Here is a 24655-nt window from a genome sequence, read left to right as displayed (position 1 = left end):
ATATATTTCATTCCGGATTTCATGGCACTATACCATTTCTCTGAGTCAACACTACTCATAGCCTCATTAAAGGTCACAGGGTCGTCATCATCAATGATCGACAACTCATTGTCATTCTCAATGACAAGGCCATATTACCTTTCAGGTTGGCGAGACACTCTCCCTGACCTACGAATGGGCTGTTCCACAGAAGGTTGTTCAGTCAGAACAGGTGTTTCCACTTGATCTGTAGTAGTTTGTGCTTCTTGAATTTCATCAAGTTCAATTTTGCTCTCACTGTTTCCTTCAAGGATAAACTCCTTTTCCAAGAAGGTAGCATTTTTGGAGACAAACACCCGATGATCGGTGTAAAAAAATACCCTAAAGTCTCTTTAGGATATCCCACAAAACTACATTTTACGGATCGATATTCCAGCTTATCTGGGTCAACTTATTTGACATAAGCTGGACATCCCCAAATCTTAACGTGTTTAAGACTCGGTTTCCTTTCTTTCCATATCTCATACGGAGTTTGAGGAACAGATTTGGAAGGCACCTTATTCAGTAAATATGCTGAGGTTTCCAATGCATAACCCTATAGGAATACTGGAAGATTTGCATAGCTCATCATGGACCGAACTATGTCTAACAAAGTTCGATTTCTCCTTTCAGATACCAATCTGGAGGCGTCCACTGGGAGACTATACCATTTACTTTGAGATAATCCAGAAACTCTCCATTCAAGTATTCACCACCTCGATCTAATCGAAGAATTATAATACTATGTTTGGTTTGTTTCTCCACTTCATACTTATACTCTTTGAACTTTTCAAAGGCTTCAGACTTGTGTTTCATCAAACACATATCCGAATCTAGATCTATTATCCATAAAAGTAATGAAGTATGAAAATCCACCCATGGCTTGCGTAGACATTGGTCCACATACATCTGTGTGTACCATTCCTAGCAAATTTGCAGCCCTCTCTCCATGTCTACTAAATGGAGACTGCAGTGCCACAATGAAGTGAGATTTTCATCATCCCTTTTCTTTTATTAGTTTGTTCAATCTGAAGTAAATTATGTCACATTTATACAGACCATTATTTAAAGTACCACGTCCATAAAGAATATTATCTCTAAGAATAGAACATTCATTATTCTCAATAATAAATGAAAATCCAGCCAAGTCTAACATGGGAATAGAAATAATATTCCTCACAATCGAGGGAACAAAATAACAATTATTTAAAATAATAGTCTTGCCCGTAGGCATATGTAAATGAAATGATTCTACATCTTCAGCAGCAACTCTTGCTTCATTTCCTATCAGTAGAATCACCTCCTCTTCCTCAAGAGTCCTACTTCTCCTTAGTCCCTGCAACAAATTGCAGATATGAGAACCACAGGCGGTATCTAATACCCAAGTAGAAATTTGATTTAATGACATATTCACTTCTATCATGAACATACCTGAATCAGAAGCAGTAGTCTCGCTACCCTTCTTCTTCTTCAATTCTGCAAGGTAAACCTTGCAGTTCCTCTTCCAGTGCCCCACCTTGTTACAGTGAAAGCAAACAACTTTGCTCTTGGGGTCTTCAGCTTTTGGTGGAACCGGCATTTTCTCACCTACTTTCTTCTTCTTGGAAGGGTTCCTCTTCCTTTTCTTAGGATTGGAACCTTCACCAATTAGAAGAACAGAACTCTTCTTAGGGGGGAAATTCGATTCCGCAGTCTTCAACATGTTGTGGAGTTCAGGCAAACTGACATCCAACTTATTCATGTGAAAGTTCACAACAAACTGCGAGAACGAACTCGGAAGCGATTGCAAGACCAGGTCTTGGCTCAGCTCCCCATCCATGGCAAAACCAAGTTGTCCAAGACGTTCAATCAAATTGATCATCTTAAGTACATGGTCATTCACAGATGATCCCTCAGACATCCTACAACCGAACAGCTCCTTCGATATCTCATATCAAGCTGTCCTCCCTGCCACATCATACAACTCTTGTAGATGCATGAGGATAGTGTGAGCATCCATATGCTCATGTTGCTTCTATAGCTCAATATTCATGGAAGCTAGCATGATGCATTGAGCAACATTTGCATCATCTAACCACTTACGATACACAACATGTTCATCATTATATGCATCACTAGCAGGTTCAGTAGGCTTAGGTGAGTCAATCACGTATTCCAGCTTCTCAATCCTGAGAACAATTCTCAAGTTTCGAAGCCAGTCAGCATAATTAGGACCAGTCAACTTGTGAGCATCCAGTATGCTCCTGAGTGATAGTGCAGAAGACATAATGTATATTGTAAATCTGTAAATGATAAAGACATAACAACACTTAGCAAATATTCGATTTTATTTTAAAACACTATATGAATCGGGTCTTTATTCATAAGTGGCTCCCACTAGTTTATCTAATTGATTCAACCCCCTACGTGAAAAATTAAACATTCATAATGCTAGTGGGAATAGGGATCCTACATTCCATTACACAACCCCGACTGTAGCACGAACTGCCATGTAATGTTCAATAGGCAGACAACTCTTGTCAATTACATCTTATGTTATTCCCTAATCAAACTTTAGCCTCTTGAATACTTGAGTCATGGCTGTGGCACGACAAACTCAATATTCTAAGTCAAGTCTAACCCAACATTCTGTATAATTGAATCAGTCTCCAACGGCCCACGGCTGTGGCACGTACCGACCTTTAGATTCTAATTCAATGTACACATCTCTATGTAATATACAAGTATTTCTTATTTCGAAATCAAAGCCCTCGGCTGTAGCACGAACCGACAATGATTTAAAATTAAGAACTACTTTTCTATCATGTTGGAAGGCTATGACCGACACAAGCCCGTTGTATCATTGGCCAATTATTACTTGATATTATTTAATTATAGAGGGATTATATTACGTTACAATCATAATCATATTATAAAGAGATTCTTCCTTTTAAATTAAATATTTCAAATCAATAATCAGATGATTCCCAGATCGGGTGGAGCATTGTCAAGAGGCGTCACTTAATAACCCTTTCTTACAGATAGAAATCTGTTGTTGACAGAATCATCATTTCTCTCATATTGAAAATTCATATTCAATTACGTGTTTCATAAACACAAGAATCTCATGATTGTATTCATAATATTATTATTAAGGTTATGAAACAATTTCACTATACTAGATTGTCTAACAAGCGCCTTATGTTCATTTAAGTTCACCTAAATCTATCATCGCATGATAAACTAAGCATATATCACATATATCAACATGAATAAACATCAAGGTAGGCATGTTACATCATCTAGCATATTGGTCTAAGCGTTATACATCTCTATGTATCACATGAAGCATTTAAAAGCTATTAAAACAGTCAAAAAACAGCTTTAAAACACTTCTGTTTGCTATAAACAGTTCGAAACAATTTCATAAAATATCATATAATATACCATTAGAAGCGTCTCGAAAAGACGAATCCAACGGCACCAAAAACACCCAATTCTGAGCTGGCACGCGCCCTCACGCGCCGAAACAAGGTCCCCCACGCGCGGCCACGCGCACACGCGCTGTCAGACGCGTGTCAGAACACCTTCCTGCGTCTACTGTTGCCGCCTGACAATTCTCGCACGGAATTCCGTGTGCCGTACCTGTTCTTTTCTCTTTTCCGTGCCACCATTACACCACAGCAGCAACAGCAGATATATACATACTTTCAATTTATATATATATATATATATGATTATTTAATTACGAATTTAATTACAACAACTTCAAAAATTCATAATAAATAATCTATACATCATAAAATTATGAAAAAAATACCCAGACGATCTACAACACTTGTAGAACCCAGATCAACATTCAAAATTATTCTGAGAATCGATTTCTCATCAGAAAAAATTAATTCATAATATAACTTGTAAAAATCATAATTAATTCATACAAGCACATAAAATTCTGAAATTTTTATCACAGATCTATATGCATACAACCTATGCTCTGATACCAATGTTGGATTTTAATCGCAGCGGAGGTATGGTAAAACACTTTTACACATATAAAATCCAAATAAAAGCATATAAATCGTGATTAAAACATATGAATCGATTACTAACCTTTAATAGCGATCCAAAAGCAACGATCGGAGATCCTTATCAGCTGCTCCTCAAACGTGAAGCACTCCACCGGTATCCACCAAGAAAACGACGTTAAGGAGGAGGAGGAGGTGGAGAGAATTAGGTTTTCTAAAAACTTTTTGGGTTTTTTGGGTTTTTGGGTTTTTTGGGTTAGAATGAAAATAGGGTTTATAATAGTATATTTATAGGCAAAATTTGCAGCTGAAATTTTCCCATAAAATATTATTATTATTAACCCATTTATTATTCTCATTAATAATTGAAACACCTTTTAATTATTAATCCTTTTTCTAAACACTTTAAAAATAATTCTCTCTCTTGATTTAATTTCCAAAAATTAAATTCTTAATTAATAATATTAAGAACTTTTCTTAATTAATTTATAATCAATTAAATCTCATTTAATCAATTATTAAATTTGCCAATTAATTATTTATTTCATAAATAAATAATTATTAGCCATTATTAATTAATTCCTCCACCATTAAACCATTTTCTTTTTATGGTGTGACCCTGTAGGTTCAATATTAAGCCGGTAGTAGAAATAAATAATAATAAAACTATTTTATCATTATTTATATAAATTTACTAATTTATTAAATATGATTAATTAATTAATCATATTTATTCTATATCGTGAGGGATACTTCTCAGCATATCGCGACTATCCGGATAATACGAATTCACTGCTTAGAATACCAAGAACCTATTCAGTGAATAGTTACCGTACAATAAACTCCTTCTACCCTACAATGTCCTAATTAAATACAAGGCATGGATCTCGTGTCAAGCCTATCTAATTTAATCACTTGCTTACCATTTACTATGCTTAGTTCTATACAAATTAGAAACTCCTTTCTAATTTCATTCACTCTGGCCAGAGATTCCTGAACTAGCATAAGTGGATCAGCCTTGAACATTCACTTCCTTCACTGGAAGGGGTAGATCCTTTATTGATCATACACTATCTTCGTGTACAAATTCCTATACCCAGTAGAGCCCTAATAATTGTCCCTGGAGACTAAGAACTAAACCAAAGCATAGTTTAGTGTACACAAGATGACTATGATGACCTCAAGTCTAAGGATACTTGTACAACTATCACTATGTGAACAACTGCTGACACGTGAGTGAACTCCATCAGTTGTTCAGCTGTGCGAGTCATGTTCAGTGAACTTATTCTATAATAAGCACCTACATACTAGCTATAGTGTCGCCATACAAATATCTATGAGAACAGACATCCTTCAAAATGAAGCAAGCATAGTATGTACCAATCTTTGCGGATTATTAATTACCAGTTAGTAATCTTATGACCAGGAACTATTTAAGTTTAGAGTTATCATCTTTTAGGTCTCACTATTATGATCTCATCATAATCCATAAAAGCTTTACTCTAAACTATGGTATATCTTATTTAAACACTTAAATAGATAGAGCCCGTAATAAAAACAAAACAAGTCTTTTATTAATATCAATGAAATCAAAACATATTACATAAAAGTTATTCCTAAATCCTAATACATGATTGGACTTAGGACATATTCCTTTCAAAACCTTCATAGTCACTCATGAGCATACTTAATTTTACTTCACGTACCTTAGACGTGCCTTCGTGGTGGACTTTGATCGTATCCCAGATCTGTTTGGCAGTAGTACATACTGATACTTTTCTTAATTCTGTAGCTACCATGCCATTGAGAAGTGAGTTCATAGCTTTAGCATTGGAGTTCATTGCATTCACTTCTTCAGGAGAGAGATCCTTGAGAGATTTTGGCTTCCTTTCTTTCATGGGAATTGTAAAACCTTTTTCTACAGCATCCCATTCGAATGCATCATGCTGGAGAAAGATTTTTATCTGAAACTTCCAGTCATTGTAGTTTTCAGCACCATGAAGCAGTGGTGGATAATTGTTTGAATACCTATCTGGTTGAGTCATGGATGATAATGATAATGCAGAATGCTGAAAACTTAATAAATAAGAACACCAGAAGTTTTCACTTGGTTCGGCCCCTACACCTAGTCTATGGCCTACATCCAAGTCCTCATGCCAACTAGCATAGAGAATGTATTATATCCACTTAAAACAAAGTACTTACAAACTTTCGTTGATTACAAACTTGGCCCATTTGAAAGAACCCTTTCCCTAGCACACAGCTACCTAGCACAAAGATACTTGGCCTTCCACTTGTAATCAAACTCCCACAACCCGGGACAAGTGATATAATACACCTTTCAGATACAAGAATATAATGTGAAAGTTTACAACTCAAACTAGGCTTCTTGTTTACTGGATATGTATCTCGGGTATAGAACAAGAAGGTATTTTTCAGATGATAAGAATTGACGTGAAAAGCATTAGCTGAAATCTGAAAAAGTGAGTTGTATTTATAAGCAAAGTTCTAATAGATTTATTTTCAAACTAGGGATAAGATATATAAGATTTGAAAGCAAGTTTGTTTGAAAATATTTGAATGAAACTTGTGAAAACTAATATGTTAGTAGTTTGAAAAAGATAAACTAAGTAAAGGATAAGTCTTGAAAGATTCAAACTTAGTTTATAAGATAGGGTGGGTTTGTTTGAGATAAGGTTTATCCAGATAAACAAGATTTACACAAACCCTAACATCCTAAACTAAACCTGCAGGATAGACTCCTGGAAGAGCTGAACAAGCTTCAATCTGATAAGCATTGCTATGATCTCAGATGTTTCCCATCTGTTGTCTTCATTCTGTTGATGAGAACTCTTATCATCATAAACACGTGAATTAACAGAACCCAAATGTGACACTTTGAAAATAAAATGATCAAGAGTCAAGACGCGAGGAATGGGGTACCTTTTTTAATTTTTACACCCTAATCATTTTACATCCCTTAGAGCATCTCTAATAGGGGTTGCCAAGTCCAATGTGGCATAGCACCCTTTGTTGCCAACCTATTGGAGTTGTATGGTTGTCAAAAGGTTGTCTACCAAGGTTGTCAAAACTTGGCAACTTCCCAAAATAGTTAAAATACATATATAAGTACAAAAAATATAAACCAATGATGTCTTTTTTAGTTTATGAATCAATTACAATTTAATTTAGGGGACCACATAGGTAACTATTAGAGATTGCCAACTATTGGAGTTAAATGTTGCCAAGTTGATATAAAACTGAGTGTAAATAAAATATTAAGATATTTAATGATTTGGCAAGGTTGGCAACTATCTTGTCAACCCCTTGTTGGAGATGAGACCGTTAACACTCGAACTCTGAGAATTGAAAGATAACTCGTTTTCGAAAGCTACTTTTGAAGCTTAATTGCAGTTCTCCCAAATTTCTTAAACCTTTGGTTTTTCAAGTAAAACCTATTCAATATAAACGCGTAAATGAAAGAATTTTCTCTGATATAAACGCGGTCAATTCTTCAAATCCAAATAAATTGCAGTTATTCTATTCTTCATGCACCAATTCGTCGTCCCTGGGTGCGAAGGAATTTCTTAATATTTAGGAGTTATTTTTGGATTGCTAATTTCCAATCTTAGCTTAAACTGAAAAAATTCATTTTTTGCATGGTAGGACTCAAATGTATTGATGCTGATGAAGCAATTAGTTGGTGCCACAAGAAGATTTGTCTCTGATAATGTGACAGTGCAATTCAATATGTAACATTGAATTGACTGAAAGCTTTTGACGTTATTATAGATTTTGACATGTTGATTCAAAGGGGCTGACAAAGGTTTCATAGAGTTTGAAAGTTTTTTCCAGTCGGCTTGCAGTGATTCAAAATACTCCTCATCGTAGATGTACGGTTTATAAGTTTTGAGACAAATTTATCAATCCAGACGTAGCCTTGGATTTCTTATTCAAATGACATACCACTTGTTCGCGTATCAATCTTTGACATACCACTTGTTCGCGTATCAATCTTTGGACAGTGAGAGAAGGTAATGGCGGATGAGTTATCTGCTAAAGAAAAGAGCCATCAGTTTCCATGGAACTGTATAATGCCTGAACGGATCTCATTCATAGTGCAGCCTCAAGATTAACAGCTTCACCATGTTCTTCTAAAGATGAAATGTCTCTCCACTTAAATATATAAAGAATGCAAACAAAAAGTGAGATGTGAGAAGAAATTAGATTAGACCATACAAACGTTAGTGACAATAGAATTGTATTATTCTTGCAGATCTAATTTTACGGGAATAGATAGGAAAATGCAACAGCCACATGGAAGTCAATTTTTTTTCTGCTGTGAATTCGATAGTTTCCTGAAATCGATTTCATTACATATTATGTGAAGCTGCAAATCAAGTCGCAACCTATTCCAAAAAACTTGTTTAACCAATAGAGAAATAATATTATCATATAATGCACACCTGCAGAAAGATGTTATGGCCCAAAGGCTAACAGAATTAGTTCAGAAAAGAAGCAGTTGGGAATATTATATCACAATTATTCACTACAAACCACAATGGATGACATTTGATAAGATATATACAAATTACCACAAATCATTATGTATCTCCACTTGACCTCCACCCTCCTGACCTCAAGGCCCAATTCCCTGACAATAATTCCAGCAAACCATTTTGGTTTTCCAGCTAGCAACATCAATTTTCCGATAATAAATGCAGGCATCACTCCACAGCCATATCCAATCACCACAGCTTCCCAAGTAAATCCACCAAAAAGGTAATCATCATCCTCGTCTTCATACTGAGATTGCATCACAGTATCATTTTGACACCCTTTAGACAATGGATTTCCATATAGTCCCAAGTTACCAATGTAGATATCATTATCAAATGTACTGAACTGAGAACCTTGTGGAATACGACCACTAAGTTGGTTGCGAGACAGATTAAGACGTTCAAGTGTGTATAAAATATATAGTTTCCAGATTACAAAATTTTGGGCAAAGGGAGCGAGAGGTACTATTACATAAAGAGGTCTTTTTATAGTTAAAAATCATTTCCCATGTTAATTATGAAATGATATACTCTCCCTGTACCTTATGGCCAGGTACTCTAAACTACCTGGTATTCTTTTGTCCGATGCATTTGTATAGTCTTTAGGTGCGAGTCAGAATTCATGACAAGGGGTGCACGCAATATGAGCACTTTTACAAAGTAATAGAAGATAGAAGAACAAGACTTTGAGCATAATTGTCACATTTAAAGTGGCGGAAGATCGGAGGCAAACACGGACACCAGCTCTAAAATTGGATGTATTGGCAAAGACTGGAGTAAACCAAGTCAAGTCAGGTCTAAAGTTGTGATAATGTCTTAAATGTAAAGACGAAAACTTTGAGAAGTCATTTGGAGTTACACGACTAAATATAATCGACCGATTTTTTTACGTCTATTTACAATCGAAAATTTGTCGTAAATGATTTTACAAATACGACCAACCTTTTGCCACCATAATATAGATCATCCATAATATAGATCATTTGTTTGGAAATAGTTATTAGGTGACTTTTCATCCTCGCATATTGACATTAAGAAATCGAAAACTTATAAACGACCGAAAATGTCCAACATAAAATTATATAGTTCCAGAATTAAACTCTTACTTGTTCATTTTTTTTGCCAGATTACTACTTCATTAAACTACCACAAAACTTGATTAATGTAAATTAAATACATGAGCATTCTGATTAAAATAATAAAGCATAATTTTTAATTTATATCTGATTCTATTAGTATGTAAATTATATATAGTATACAAGCCCATGCCCCTGGCTCAAGTACTTGTATACATTTACCCTACTTCCTATGCATGTTCAGTTCTCTGTCACAGATAAAATCATCATGATTTATTGATGGAGAGAATTCCTCGTTGCTCAAGTTCATACAGCATCAGAAGACAAGCAGAGTCTAAAGAACTTTTCTTGTCTGCTCGTGGATGTCCATCGAGTACAACAACACAGCGGTCTGGAATGATTAAGGTGATCTGTGACGTGAAACTGCTGAAACCTTCCCTCTTTTCAGGGCCATCCATAAATACAATGGGAGATCTGCAATAGAAGTAGCTACATTAGCTGAACATCTACTTTTAAATTACAAAGTACAAAGTAACTGTCAAGTACGACATCTAACCTTGACTTCTTCTCAGTTGTCTCAAATTCAGGCAACGGCCACTGTTTTTTCTTGCAAACATCATAAAGGGCGACTCGCGGTGCACCTTTTTTCGTAGTAATTAATTTGATCGCTGCACGAAATGATTTGACAGGTACAAAACATAATAGAGGTCAATTGCTCTGTACAAAGAACTGGAGTGTTCTAAATTAGAGTGTCCACATCAGGACACACATTTGCGTTTTTTTTTTGCTTCTTCCATAATCAAGTTGATGCAATTGATTTGACTGGATTACTGAATTGCATAATGGGATATTAATTATGGATAACGTAATCATCTTAACCAGAGTTTGGCCATCAATTGCTTGTATAAAAGAGATAAATATATAGTTTGAGTCTTAGTTTTCAATTCAAGAATTGTTAAGCAAGCCTTCTTCTACCTAGGATTTGCATGGGCAACTAAATACCTATGTTCACAGATACTATAATATTGCAGTGCTAATTGAGGGCTCAAACTACCTGAGTGAAGGTACTTTTTTATGAATATTCAGTAAATCCGTTTATGCAAGTCACATTAAAAAGTATAGGAGTCTATGGTATAGTATAGACTACAGTCTGAGAGTTTAATCCAATTATATTAGCAACTACTGTATACATCGTCTAGCTCCTCGATGTGCAAGTACTGTTATTATTCTTGCTTTAGTTACTAATATGGATGATTTCAAATCAACCGGGTCATGTATGATATCAAGAATAGCTACTTCGTATTTATTGAAGGAGTAAATAACATTTAATTGGCCCATACCGATTATGTTATGTTCAGCACTACCATTTGCATCAGGAGTGATGGTTGTGCTTTGAATATCACACGTCTTTTGTTTCTTAGTTGACGGATAATTGGACAAAGCTTCCGGACATGCTTGGCTGCAGCTCTTAATTGCAGAATCCATTGAAGATGAGGCAATAGCATGATTCTCATTTTGTTTCCGCAATGAATATCCTCTACCCTGTGTGGGGAAATATTTAAATATGTTAGTGATGAAACGTCATAAAGCTCAATTGACAACATTTTCATATGTAGTAAATGTTATGGTCAGTAATCGATTAATAATAGGAATTACAATATTTGAATATTATGTTGTACATTCAGATATTCATTGCGGAAACAAAATGAGAATGAAATCCTATTATTGTAGATAGATCAACCATAAGAGTAGGACATTAATATTGAAATCCTAGGGAAGTAAAGACCAAGCACTACACAGGAAGTCCATTGAGTTTCCTTCTACAATGTTTAGTGATAAATTGAAGAAGTGCAAAAAAATATTTCAGGAATAAACAGTGAAAAAGGGGAAATAGAAAAAGAATTTAATATGTATCCTGAATAAATAGGTAAGTCGCGTAAGGCATACCTCTAGTTTTTGTAGCAACTGAAGAGCTGCGTTTCCCTTTGCAGATTTCCTGTTTTGCCCATATCCCTCTCCAAATAACAGTGTATCTTTAAGCTGTACACTAAGCTCAGCAAAAACTGTTTCTCCTTTGGTAAAACAATTTTCCTTATGGAAAAATCCAAGAGAATCGCACAATTCAACCAATTGACGTAGCGGCGGTAGTTCAAATTTATCAGGTGTGACAATCGGCGATAATATCGGTTTATAGACTCGCCACACCTCATCCACATTAAGCCTGCTATCAATTAATATTGCCCCTGCAATACTCTCCACCAAGTCACCGAGTGCCTGTAACAGACATACAATTTGTAAACTGTCAGACAAGGAAGATAAAAAAATATTAATCGATCAGACAGCAAGCATAAAGGTGCATCATCCATTATTTTCAGATGAGTAGGAGTATACATCAACACTTTATCATTTTTATTTCCCTAGTTTAAAAACTTGTTATCTTACTTGGCTAGAACCTGTCCATTTTCACTGGTTAAATTCTTTGATTAAAACATTATATTTGGCTCTCTTCCATTTTCTCTCCAAAGCATTCACGGCCTTCTTATCATAATTTTGTTTTTTACTTTTTTCTTACTAGCAGATAACCGAAGCACAAACCGAGATTCTTATGTTAATTTTGTACTAAATTTTTTTAGTAATATTATTTAAAAAAATTACTTGTTATACTTATCCATCCTAACATTAAAATTTAAATATGAATACATTTAATTTTTATTTTAGGCACTTTTTTTTTGTACATATTACACATAGATTTATATAATTTCTTTATCATGGCGCAGATAAATAGGTAAATATTGTTTAATCATGTAGTTCAGAATAGATATAATTAATATTTAATAAGTATTATTTAAATATACAGTTGTAGAGAATTGAATCTTATTATTAAAAAAATTGTTTAATTATGTAGTTGCAGGGAACCGAACCAAGATTGGGTGAGACCAAAGAAGTCAAACCAAATTTGGTAGTAAGGTACCACTGAAAGGGGGTTTCTCGCTTATCAATAGAGTATAGATTTAATTTTTCAATGCATAAGAATTCAAGATCTCCATTACTTGGAGACAATCTCCATTGTTTTGTAATTAACAGTTAACCCTTGTTGATTATATTGTAATTTAACGTATTTTCATGCTAGTTAAACAAGAAGTCACTCTAGGCTTGTAAAAAACTAATTTCTTACCTTGGGACATTTTGCAGCTGGGGGAGTACTGGTGTTGCTGCACAAACCTGACATAAAACTTGCATACTCAGTTATTTGATTTGAAAGAAGCCCAGAGCAGCGTTTGAGATGAAGATGAAGTTTCCTTCTGACAGCAGCTTGAGCAAAATTTTCATTATTGACAGAGGCTGATCTCAAGTCTGTTAACTCCCCAGGATCAATATCCAAGTGGCTTTGGTACAGGTACACTGTAATAAGTATATCCAACACAGCATCCCCCAAAAATTCAAGTCTCTATGTAAATTTAAAAGGAAACATGTCAAATTGTACATCACTTCTCCATCAATTTAAACTATATAGTATATTTAAAAAGCAATAACATTGACAGTGACATATTATGTACCTCATAACTATAGCCACGGTTTACCACTTGCTCTTCAGAAGCGTGTGTAATGGCCTCTACTAACAAACCCTTTACCAAGAATTTATACTCCAATTTCTCCTCCAGAATGTCGATCTCTAACTCTTCTGGGTTGTAAGAATGGAGAGATGCTTTTTCAATGGCTTCATCAAGCAGTAAGGGCTGAACTTCAACATCCATACCAAGCCATTTCATCAATTGTACTGAAGCAACCAATCCACCTCCAATATAGTAGGCCCCTATTAGGGCCTCGACACAATCAGATATAGTCTTGGAGCCCATCCACCTATGACCCCTATCACAAAACTTGCCAATTTTGATTTTTGTATCTTCGGTTATGAAGTTACTATCTAGAGGTACTTCTGGTGTATCCAAGCCATGTTCACATGGAAAAAGTTGAATAGATTTTTGTCCAGGAGCAGTCCATCTCAGTGGATCAAAAGGACTATCTCGGATATATCCCTGCCAAAGTGAGATAAATTTTTAGAACAGTGATTTGCTTTAAAGATGCAATTATAATTTAAAATTTCAAGTTTCATTATTTTCTCGAATAAACTAAATGTTGAAGTATAAAAGCTTTAAATTTCCACTAAAGACAAAACTTTGAAATCAGACGAGTCTCTCAAGTTTCAATATACTTTTTAACACTAGATATGCAAAGAAACTAAACTGACAGGACTAAACATCTGTATACAGAGTAAACACAACACCTGTATCTTTTTAGCAGTCCCAAACTTATGCAAAGTGGAGTTACGAACAGCATGTGTGCGACAGTCGGACAATTGTCCTTCATGTTTGTCAGGATATTTAAAAAAAAGATGGCAACTTAAAACATATTTCAAAACTGAATCTCCGAGTAGCTCTAACCGCTCCATGGAGAAACTTGCATTACATTTCATAGTTGTCAGAGCTTCCAAAATCTGAAAATTACAACATAATAGTTAAACTAAGTGGGTTAAATCAATTATAAAATTATATATATATATATATATAAATTAACTCAGTGAAGGAACACACCAGTGAACTTGGTATCTGAAAATTTCTGCAGTCACTTCCAATCTCATCTCGAAGCTGGCTGGCCAACATTAAGGACTCTAAACGGTGTAATACTGAGGGTAGCAAGTACATCGACTTTAGAACACTTAATCTTACATCAACAGCAACCAGAAGTTCTGGTGGGATGCGAACAAGGTCGTATGGCTTCCTGTCAACCTTTTTACTGCTAGTTCCTTTTTTCTTTTTACTCGGAAAACCTAATATTTGGATTAGAAAATAATGTAAATTAAAATAGTAGAACTCGACATCATGTGTCATCCAGATGTCGACTTTAATGGAGCACTAACAATATCTCATCAAGTTTTTACTTTGTGCTGAGACATAGAATTCAGTATAAACAAACAGATTAATGACCTTCTTTGAAATTAACGAGAAGATTGTGAGCTTTATGACTTTGTTTCATTAACAATAGAGGCTGTCCAGGATGTACTAGAGATATTCCGTACCTAATCAAGGGGAACAAGAAACATTATAAGTTTAGTGAGCTCAAGACTGTACACAAAGTAAACATCAAATTCAATTATGTATAGAATTAACCAACTTTTTCTGAAAGTAATCCCTGAAGGACGAATAGGCTGCATCAGAATCTCCATCAAAACTACATTCAGCTGAAGTGTCCACAAGAACTTCAAGAACAGTATAAAATCTTCCAGTATGGACGGACATAACAACCATATTTTTGGCATCGCTAATAGGAACTGATCTATTTGCAAAGTGTATATTGCCCACACATTCAAGATCACTCCTAATCACACCATTATTCTTTAAACTCTCAATAACATTCCCTGATTGTTCAGCACTCAACCATGCATTTTTTTTTAGAAATTCAACCTCGGACACGCAGGAGTCGATACCCGCCCAATCAATCTGCCATGGTTCCTGGCTAGGATTGTTAACAAACTCTAACGGTAAAAGTAAGTACATATTGGATGGCTTCCAAAGTGAGACATCTGCCTGAAGTAAAAACTCTCTTCCTTTCTTCGAATTGGAGCGGAAAAACAACTTTCCAAATAGTCCATTGAAGAAAAATTCTTGGAAGCACATAGATTTTCTCACCTGTGATGATATAATAAAGAATGTATTTAATTATGTTTGGTTGAGACAATAATTTCTAAAACATACAGGTTAAGACAAATTAATGTGTGTACCTGTTCTGCGCTCAGATGGACTTGCCCACACGAAGAAACTGAAGACTTAACAAACTTTTCAACCAAGTATAAATCCACTTCCAAGTTTGCCACATCATCTTCAAGCTTTGACTCAATTAAGAAAATAAAACTTGAATACCGTTGATTAGAAATGTTACAAACAAAATCCAATTTGTAGGCAAAAAAAGTCGTGTTGTCAATCCCTTTGCCCCAGGTCCCAGAAAGAGCTCGAATGCAGGTTGTTCCATGTAGTTCTTTCCTCTTTGTTGTTCCTACAGACCGGGAAAAGTAACACAAGAATGATAATAGACAACAATGAGCAAACTAGTCTAATAAAAGATATTATCAATCGTATGAATCCTGACCTGCATGCAAGTAACAAGATATTACTAGCAAGATAATCTCTAAAAAATGGTTATTGAAGGAAACAAGTAATAGATATTAACATAATAACATGTTATAGGCGTTAGGCTAAACAATATCAAGTGTTGGTAATCTTATTGCCCATGTCTTTGGCAAGCTCCCAGATAGATCGAGGTAAGCAAAAAAGTAATCAGACTGTCCAAAACTAGCATAACATTGTCAAGTCAATTCCATAAACGATTAGGTTGCAGACTAGGAAAAAAAACATTATCCTGAACCCCAACTAGATGAATTATGGAACATTTGCTTTTAGATTAATCACAATTTACCAAAAAAACAAGTACTTCATCATATAAGCATCAGTTTTTTAACATCTTTCGCGATATATCCTTCAAGTAGCAAAAGTTTACAGGTATACGCACCTGCACTTGAAACTTTGTTTTCCTTAATGGAGTCCTCTTCTCTTACTGATGCTCCAGTAACATCCACAGCATTTGCATTCATGTCTTTGTTACAAGGTTTTAAAAACGAGGCGTCCTCTGCTCTGACTGATGTTCCAGCAACATCCACAGCATATGCATTAATGTCTTTCTTACAAGCTTTTAAAACTGGGGCATCCTCTTCTCTGGATGATGCTTCAGAAACAATCATAGAATATGGATTCGAGTCTTTATTACAAGGTTTTGAAATTAAGACATCCTCTTCTCTAACTGATGCTCCAGTGACATCCACAGCATGTGCATTCATGTCTTCGTTACAAGATTCTAAGATTAGGGCATCCTCTTCTCTGGCTGATGCTCTAGTGGCATCCACAGAAATCGCACCCTTATCTTTGTTATTATAAGGTTTGCAGATTGAGGCATCCTCTTCTTTATTTGGAACAGTATTCCACATATAATACTCGCTTTGCATGATATTAAACACCTGAGCTCTTTGCTTCAAATTACCCCTGCAAAGATATACATTTTGAGGAAAAGCAAAGAAGTTCCGGTTTAGGTCAAACTCCTGAGTGCCTATTTAATTCACAAATTTAACTTTTAAACTTCAGCATAGTTTTTCTCTCTGATGGGAAAATGATGCAACTGTAAGCAGTATTACAGTTCATTGTTTGGTTTTGTTAAGTAACCAACTCACTTAAGAATTTAAGGTGCTAAAGAAAGGTCCTAAATGGATCATATATTATTCAACAGGTTTAATTTCATTATGTGCGCCAATGTGAATTTGATACGATATCACAAGTGTTAATGTGTTAATATTAATAATCCCAGTTTTATAAATCCTGCTTGGGTAAAGATATGTACCTCTCTAACATCATCACATACTGGGAATTATTTTGATGCGCTTGCACTTGAGATTGAACATAGCAACAAACTGTAGTTGGAAGGTCAAAGTATATCACGGTGGCACAGTTAGGCACATGAATTCCCTCAACGTCAATAGTAAATAAAAGGTTCACCTGACACAAAATATAGAAGCTACAAGTGAACTTTGTGCTAATTAATATTTTTGGAAATGCCAAAAAGAGAAAAAAAATTGAGAGGAAATTTAATTTCGGAACAAAATATAATTATGAAAGTTCAATAAAACAATAATGTGGCAGATATACCTTTCCAGTACAAAATGACTCTAATGTTTCTTTCTGAAATTTGGGTGCTGTACCATTAACTGAGCTATTGGTCCCGGTCAGATATGAAGCCGATATATGAGATAAATAGGTCATTTTTTTAAAAACTCTTTCAATAACTTTAGCTTTTATGATTTGATCAACAAAAACTATGCAAAGTACTGGTTGAGCTTCCCTGGAATGACAGCAAACAAGTAAAAGTTTGAGAATGAGAGAACTTCTGTATCATATGCGAAAACTTAGACAATGATGGTTTACCCAAATGAATTGCAAATTTGAAGGAGTTCATAAAGCTTTGGAGATATAATGCCAGTAGGAACCGTCTTCGAATAATCGCATCCTTCATCTAACAAACTCTTGTGGCCTGGAATTTGCAATGTTTACATATAATTATCAATTAAAAGTATAAATAGCTGAATGATATTTGAATATTTATGACCAATTTGAAACGATCATAACTTAATAATAAAAATGCAAAACCATTAAACCACTTGAAATTAGGTCTATAAGTAAAACTGTGAGGCAACAGTCTGCCAACAGAGAATTATGCAACGTTTTCCAGAAATGAATTTAAAAAATTCGAACAAACAAGCTAGTACCAACAAAAAGTAAAGACACGTGAAAGTTTGGTGGGTATATTTGTCAAATACAGGTTGCAATGGAAACGTCTCCAACCCAAATTACCAGTTTGGTGTAAAGTAACACTAAAATATTCCAAACCAATTCCGACCCATCACATTTTTATATCAAAATTTATATTCCTTGTACAAGAAAAGAATAAGTTATCTCTGTTTAAAATTTTCCAGCAACGACAAAATATTAATTATTATACTTCTATCATGAAAATGAATTTTGTATATTACTAAAACTAAACTTAACATATATTCACTAAGCACGTTGAAAGTGAACTCTCTTATTACAATACTAAAATATTAAAATGAAGAAGACACTAATATTTATAACAATATCGTAAGTAGAATAAATTAAGTTTATATAATTATACTGTTAGTAGTATATTTATATATTTAAAAAAATAACATCAATTTAAATTGATTTACACTAGTTGCACTGACGAATTACTAATTTTTATATTAATTGAAAACTTAACTTACTATATTTGTTCAGATAATATGCATTACTTATTTAAATCTAACGAGTAAAAGGGTATAATTAGGATTTTGAAAAATTGTTTAAATTAATTGTAAATGAACTTGCCCCGAAATAATGCAAGTTATACTGTTTAATGTAGGGTCAAAGTAGTTATTTACACTAAAAAGGTACAAAAGGACAGCAGTAGTGTTATGTTAGAAACGGTCTAACTCGATTACTTTGGGAAAGTTGCAATTTCCCACTAGGACAGAGTTAACATGAATCATCACTTAGAGGTTCTTCACCTACGAGAATAAAGCAAGATAGCAACTTCTGCATCAGTTGATATTGGAGACCCAACAAAAGTGAAGGCAGCATCAGAAACATATTGCAGCTGCAAATTATTGTCAATATATGGTTTCACAATCTGCTTACCTACCAATTTTTTTAATATACCAATTCTTTTTTCATATTATTATAATGTTCATCATTTCTTCCTACTAAGGCCACTTCAAACTCCTAAGCATTTTTCTCTTGAATTCTATTTTAATCTAAACCTTTGTAAAGCGTCAACCCCCACGTAACTTTAAAATGTATACTGTCCACAGGATGCTTCAGTAATATTTGCCTATTTGGCTATTATGGAAAAGGAGAACTAACGAAGAGGTAGACAGCATTGCTGAAATATATTTAAATAGATGGTGGTGATCAACATTATGTAATAATAATCATAAAAAAATTCTTTATCAGGAAATAGGGAAAGGGACTGGTTTTTAGCAATGATACAAGAAACGAGAAGCAGTGAAAATGTGTATAGAGATAGATTTTTAAAAATTGAAAGCAAGCAACATACCTTGGGGTAAGTGTTCTTCAACAAGATGTAACACCTCTTCAAGATAACTTTTGATTGAAAATTCACAGTCTTTATTAATGTCAGGGGACTTCTCTGTAAAGATTTTAACAGCCTGTACAACAAGAAATTTAAACTAAACGCCAAATAAAACAAAAGTTAAGCAGCAGATACAGAACCTATGGAACCTAAAGGAGTTGATAGAAGTGGTGAATCCGTTTAATAAGTTTGAAAAGTTATAAAGTAACAAAGAAATATAATCTGTAAGTGTAAACACGGGTTACTTTTAACTCAATGTAACTTTCACTATGCTCATCTAAGGAAGACAGAAATAATATTTACTACAACTGAAATAATCATACCTCAAGAGCACATATGAGACCAAGATCATCAATATAATACAAAATCTGTTGGTGAATGCTAGACATCCTGCTTCTAAGTGGCGCATGTCCATCTTCTGTATCCGTGAAGCTATCCGAAAGTGACGTTTCCAACGCGAGCAAAGAGTCATTAAACTGTACCAATATGACATTACTGGTATTTTAGGAATCACAAAAATAATATTTATACTTTGCTTTTATTTTGATTGATACATATATCTGTAAAAATAACAATTGTAAAAACTTAAATTTAAGAGCAAAAATAGATTAAAAGTTCACATTCACATCACAGATGGTACTTTAGGAATCACAAATCGATTAAATCAAAATGACCTGCTAACTATTTTCTTCCTGTGGAACAAATGGAGAGTATAATTTTTATGTTGGCTATGGGTGCTACAGCTAATAACAAAGTGAAAACAGGTTACTGGTCTATGAAAAGATTCAAATGTAACCTTCAACCACGTGGACTCTAATTTCACTTTTAAATCAGAATTGGAGCACACAGCTGGATCATAAAATCTATGAAGTTCTGCTGTAGATGGGATGGCTGACTCCTGTTCTGCCCTGATCATAGTCGAGTATATCTGCATTTGTAAAATAAATTTTACCATACGGGAAATCAACAAGTAACATATATTCAAGCACAACTTTGAAGCTTACAAAAAATAAATATTGTAAGAAAGTAAGAATTAAAAAGTACCTGGGAATTTAATATGGTTTCAAGTTCTGAACTGTGATGATTAGAGTCACTAACAGAAGAAATGCCTGCCAACAAAAAAGTATATTAGGAGATGAGACGAATTCAAAATGTGTCAAATTTAAGCAATAGGATGAATTTAATTGTCTACTGAAACTCCTTCTAATGCATGTAAGATGTAGCCAAACTACAGACTCCCATTTATAGCCAACTTGTTTTACTCTTTCATACAATATTTAGCCAGTTGTTCTTTAGAAGCAATAGATTCTACAAAATACTTTTATTGTTCTGTACATGAAATACAAAATCTTACCTTTTTTAATCAGAGGGGATGCAGTCATACCAAAAACCTTTGGCTTCTCTCCAGAATGGTGATAGAATTCCTTGAAAATAATTCATCATTATTACTCTTAGTAATGTAAGGTTAGAGGCTACATCAAAATATAACCATTCACAAAACTGTAACTACAATACCATGACTATATAAAAAACTTTAAAGGACGATTTGCCTGGATAGTGGATACAATTCTTACACATAAATGTTAAGCTTTATTGACAGAATGTAATTTTACCTTCATTAATTTTGCATAAGGGTGGTTACCCGTAGTATGGTGGCATTCATCAAGTACCAATAAGCTAATCAATTCAAAATTTACGAAGGCTTTCCTTAGTGCATCTAGCAGGATTTGAGGGGTCATAACCATAACCTGAAGGTAAATAGAAAGAAACAAGCCTATGTAAAAAGACAAAAGTTCTAATGTAGTACGAAAACATTAATATTGTGTCAAGTTATCAAAATTCTACGAAAACGCGGAGTGAAGATTCTTCACACACGTGGTATGAAGATTCTACACACGCACGCAAAAAAGAAAGAACATAATTAGAAACTCAAAGCCGGATATACCATTTCGTTAGACTACTGAAAAATAATTTCCTTTATTTATATACATACATTATAAAGAGAGAAAATTTAACCAGTTCAAGATTGAGCCGAGGATAGTAAATTACAATCATGACAGCATTCACAACATTAAGAAGGAATCTTGGAACCAAAAAAAACATTTTATCTAACAGGCTTAAGCATTAATGTAGTACTTTAAAACTGTGTATAATTCGATGCGAGGATAATACTAATGTCAGTACTAAAATAAGGTGAGACGGAGAAAATAAGAAGACTCACATCATTTTGATTAATTTCCCTTTCCCATGATGTACCATTCCAAAAATCAATCCCTCTCGCACCATAATATTCATCAACTTCAAGCTCTGTATGATCCTTCAGAACCTTATACTTCTGTATTATACAAAAGGAGAATTCACAATATCTGAGAGAACATTAGAAATTAATAATCGACAGATTAGGATTAACTTGACCTATATTAATACTTCGAGAATTGATAGGTGACTAACAATATACATTAACTACATACAGAAAACAGAATCTATCTAGATAGGTATCTCATGAGGACATAACTGATGAAAGAAATCTCAAAGTCGACATATGAAATCTAACTGGGTCGACAAAAGATATGTTTTCAATTAGGGTCGACCAAAGATATGCTTTTAATTAACCAAAGTCATCAACATTACAACATTAAAAACATGCCTGGTGAACAAGCCCTACAGTCGGTGTCAAGAAAATGATTAGTCTTTTTAAACCACTCAACTTCATCGATTTAGCAATTTCTTTGATCAGCATCACAGCAATCATTGAATCATCAGACCCTACTCCCAACTGGGCAATAGTGTTTCTCTTCTTAGCAACTTCGAAAACCTCCATTTGATACCTGAAACAAATATCAACACTTAATAACCATCTCACAATCACCCCACATCAAATAAATATCAGATACAAATAAGCACATTCACATCAAATTAAAGCCATACAAATAATAATTACACATACATCAACTTCCCCAAAGAAAAAGCCAACATCTTTACTAAATAACACACTGTAAACATATAATATCTAACACAAGTACATTCAGAAAATGAAACAATTATACATACATATATGATGTATTGCATAATCCAAGTACATATACATCAACTTCCCCAAGAAAAAAGCCAACATCTTTAGGAGATAACACACCATAGACAAACAACAGACAAGTACATTCACATAAAGAAACAATTATACATACATATATGATTAATTGCGTATCCAAGAACACAAACATCAACTACCCAAGAAAAAAGACAACATCTTTACTATATAACAAACCATAAACATACAATATCTAACACAAGTAAATTCACATAAAGAAACAATTATACATGCACATATGATTAATTGCATTTTTAAGTACACAAAAATTACCTTCCCCAAGAAAAAAGCCAACATCTTTACTAGATAACACACCATAAACACACAAAATCTAAACACAAATACATCCAGATAAAGAAACAATTGTACATACACATGTAATTAATTGCATAAACATCAATGTACTCAAAAAGACACCTTTTTTACAGGATTAACAAAGGATTAAAAGAAAAGGGCCTTACTTTGTAGGCTTAAAGTTGACAACAGAAGAACCATCAATCTCCATTGAATCATCAGGGGGGCTGTATCTATAATCATCAAACTTTCTTTTCTTCAAAATCCTGATAGCTTCTTGAGAATGCATGATTGATGATGAGAACACAACAAAGTTGTGTTTTTTTCTACCAAATAATAAAACTTTTTGTAATTTTCAAGAATCTTTTAATTATCTCAAGATCATCAAGAATGAGACACCAAAAAATCATGTATGGAAGACACACATGTGTATGTATATAATAGAATAAGGGTGTGATTTTTTTATGGGTTTTAGGATTGGAGACAGACCCTTGTCTTTTTTAAGGTTTTAGAAAAGAAGTTGAAAGACAATAATGGCTTTGAGTTTTGGGACTAGGCTGACGTGGCATGGACTTTCAAGTAATAAGTATTAGTTGTACTTTGTGAAAAAGTATCGTGTGCAATTACTTGTAATTTGTACGTTTCAGGCTTTCAGCTGTTACTTTTCTGTAAATAGGTAGAGTATTGATTATTCTTCACAAAAAGGTGTATCTACCTTGCATCTTGGGATTATATTTTATTGATCATCTACACGAAAAGGTTGGTGTATTTCTGTTTTTAAATTTTTTTTTAATTTTTTCAATATACATATGTATCGTTTCTTTGACGTTATAATATTGATTTTTACTAGCATAATAACTCATGTGAGTCACGTGTTGTTTTCTAGTAATCGTATCGTAATACACTGTATATAAATTTTAAAATTTTACTTTTTTGCGCTTAAAAGTTAAAGTTTATGATAGCCACTCTCTCGTTATTCACAAATCTAATATCGTAAAATTATATTATTTATTAGTCAATAATTAATATAATATTTTTTTATTTACTAATATAAAATTTTGAGAATAATACAAAAATAAATTAAAACGATATAGGATGTGCAATCTCACCTCCCTCGTCTTCTTCTTTACATAAATATAATATAATATTATGATAATGATTATAAAATATGCTAAGGAAATATATTCATGTATTCCTGTCTTTCTAATATTTCATAGGTTGAACATGAAAATAATGTATTTATTTTTTATCGTAGAACACCCGCATCCGCTACCATTCGGATGCGAACTGGATAAACGTCATGAGCTCACTCAATAGCTTACAAAGCATGTGAATCAAGATAAACCGCACTTAAGTGACATGCTCTGGTTCAGGAGGCATAATCATAAATCTCATCCCGTAGAATTCGAACATGTGACGAAGAGGATAATTATCCCCTCTTTAACCAACTGAAATTTTAGGAAAATATAATATAGTAAGTTAATTTTAGGAGGAAAAATAATATTAAAAAGGAAATTTTAAAGAATATTAAGATGATAAGTTATTTTTTTGTCCGGATCAATATGATAATTTAATTTAAAAAGAAAGGAGATTTTTTAGGAAAATATTATTATGATAAGTTAATTTTAAAAAATTTAATGAAAGATGCGGTAAAAAATTTAGAAGTATAATTTAGATTTTAAACCAGAGAGAGACCGAGAGCATAAAAGAGAGGGAGAGAGAAAACGGCTTTGGTTTTTTTATTTATTTGACATCGCGGCATTTACCAAAACTTTACCCTTGTTAAATTTTGCCACCGTCCCCCCTAATGCGTATTACTTATCTTATTTTCATATTCTTAAATTACAGCTATTAATTTTTAATAAATTC

The 24655-nt window shown here is 33.8% G+C and overlaps 1 protein-coding gene across 1 annotated transcript; it reads right to left on the bottom strand.

Annotated features, from left to right (window-relative positions):
• Window positions 1-9747: 9747 nt before the first annotated feature.
• LOC141671846 (endoribonuclease Dicer homolog 3-like) lies at window positions 9748-23301 on the bottom strand. The gene is made up of 24 exons (XM_074478229.1): window positions 22954-23301; window positions 22052-22232; window positions 21626-21739; window positions 21018-21152; window positions 20759-20828; window positions 20449-20513; window positions 20201-20332; window positions 19728-19880; window positions 19369-19480; window positions 17685-17790; window positions 17409-17601; window positions 17104-17258; window positions 16225-16751; window positions 15440-15711; window positions 14833-15347; window positions 14646-14737; window positions 14253-14488; window positions 13946-14155; window positions 13218-13697; window positions 12836-13108; window positions 11608-11934; window positions 11001-11202; window positions 10217-10328; window positions 9748-10134 (listed from the first exon to the last, which is right to left on the bottom strand). The coding sequence occupies exons 1-24, from the start codon at window positions 23073-23075 to the stop codon at window positions 9927-9929; spliced, it is 4992 nt and encodes a 1663-aa protein (XP_074334330.1). The 5' UTR covers window positions 23076-23301; the 3' UTR covers window positions 9748-9926.
• Between the last annotated feature and the right edge of the window lie 1354 nt (window positions 23302-24655).

This window comes from Apium graveolens, chromosome 7, assembly GCF_009905375.1.
Source record: "Apium graveolens cultivar Ventura chromosome 7, ASM990537v1, whole genome shotgun sequence".
Classification (NCBI taxonomy): Eukaryota; Viridiplantae; Streptophyta; class Magnoliopsida; order Apiales; family Apiaceae; genus Apium; species Apium graveolens.
This window is presented reverse-complemented; position numbering and strand designations above follow the sequence as displayed.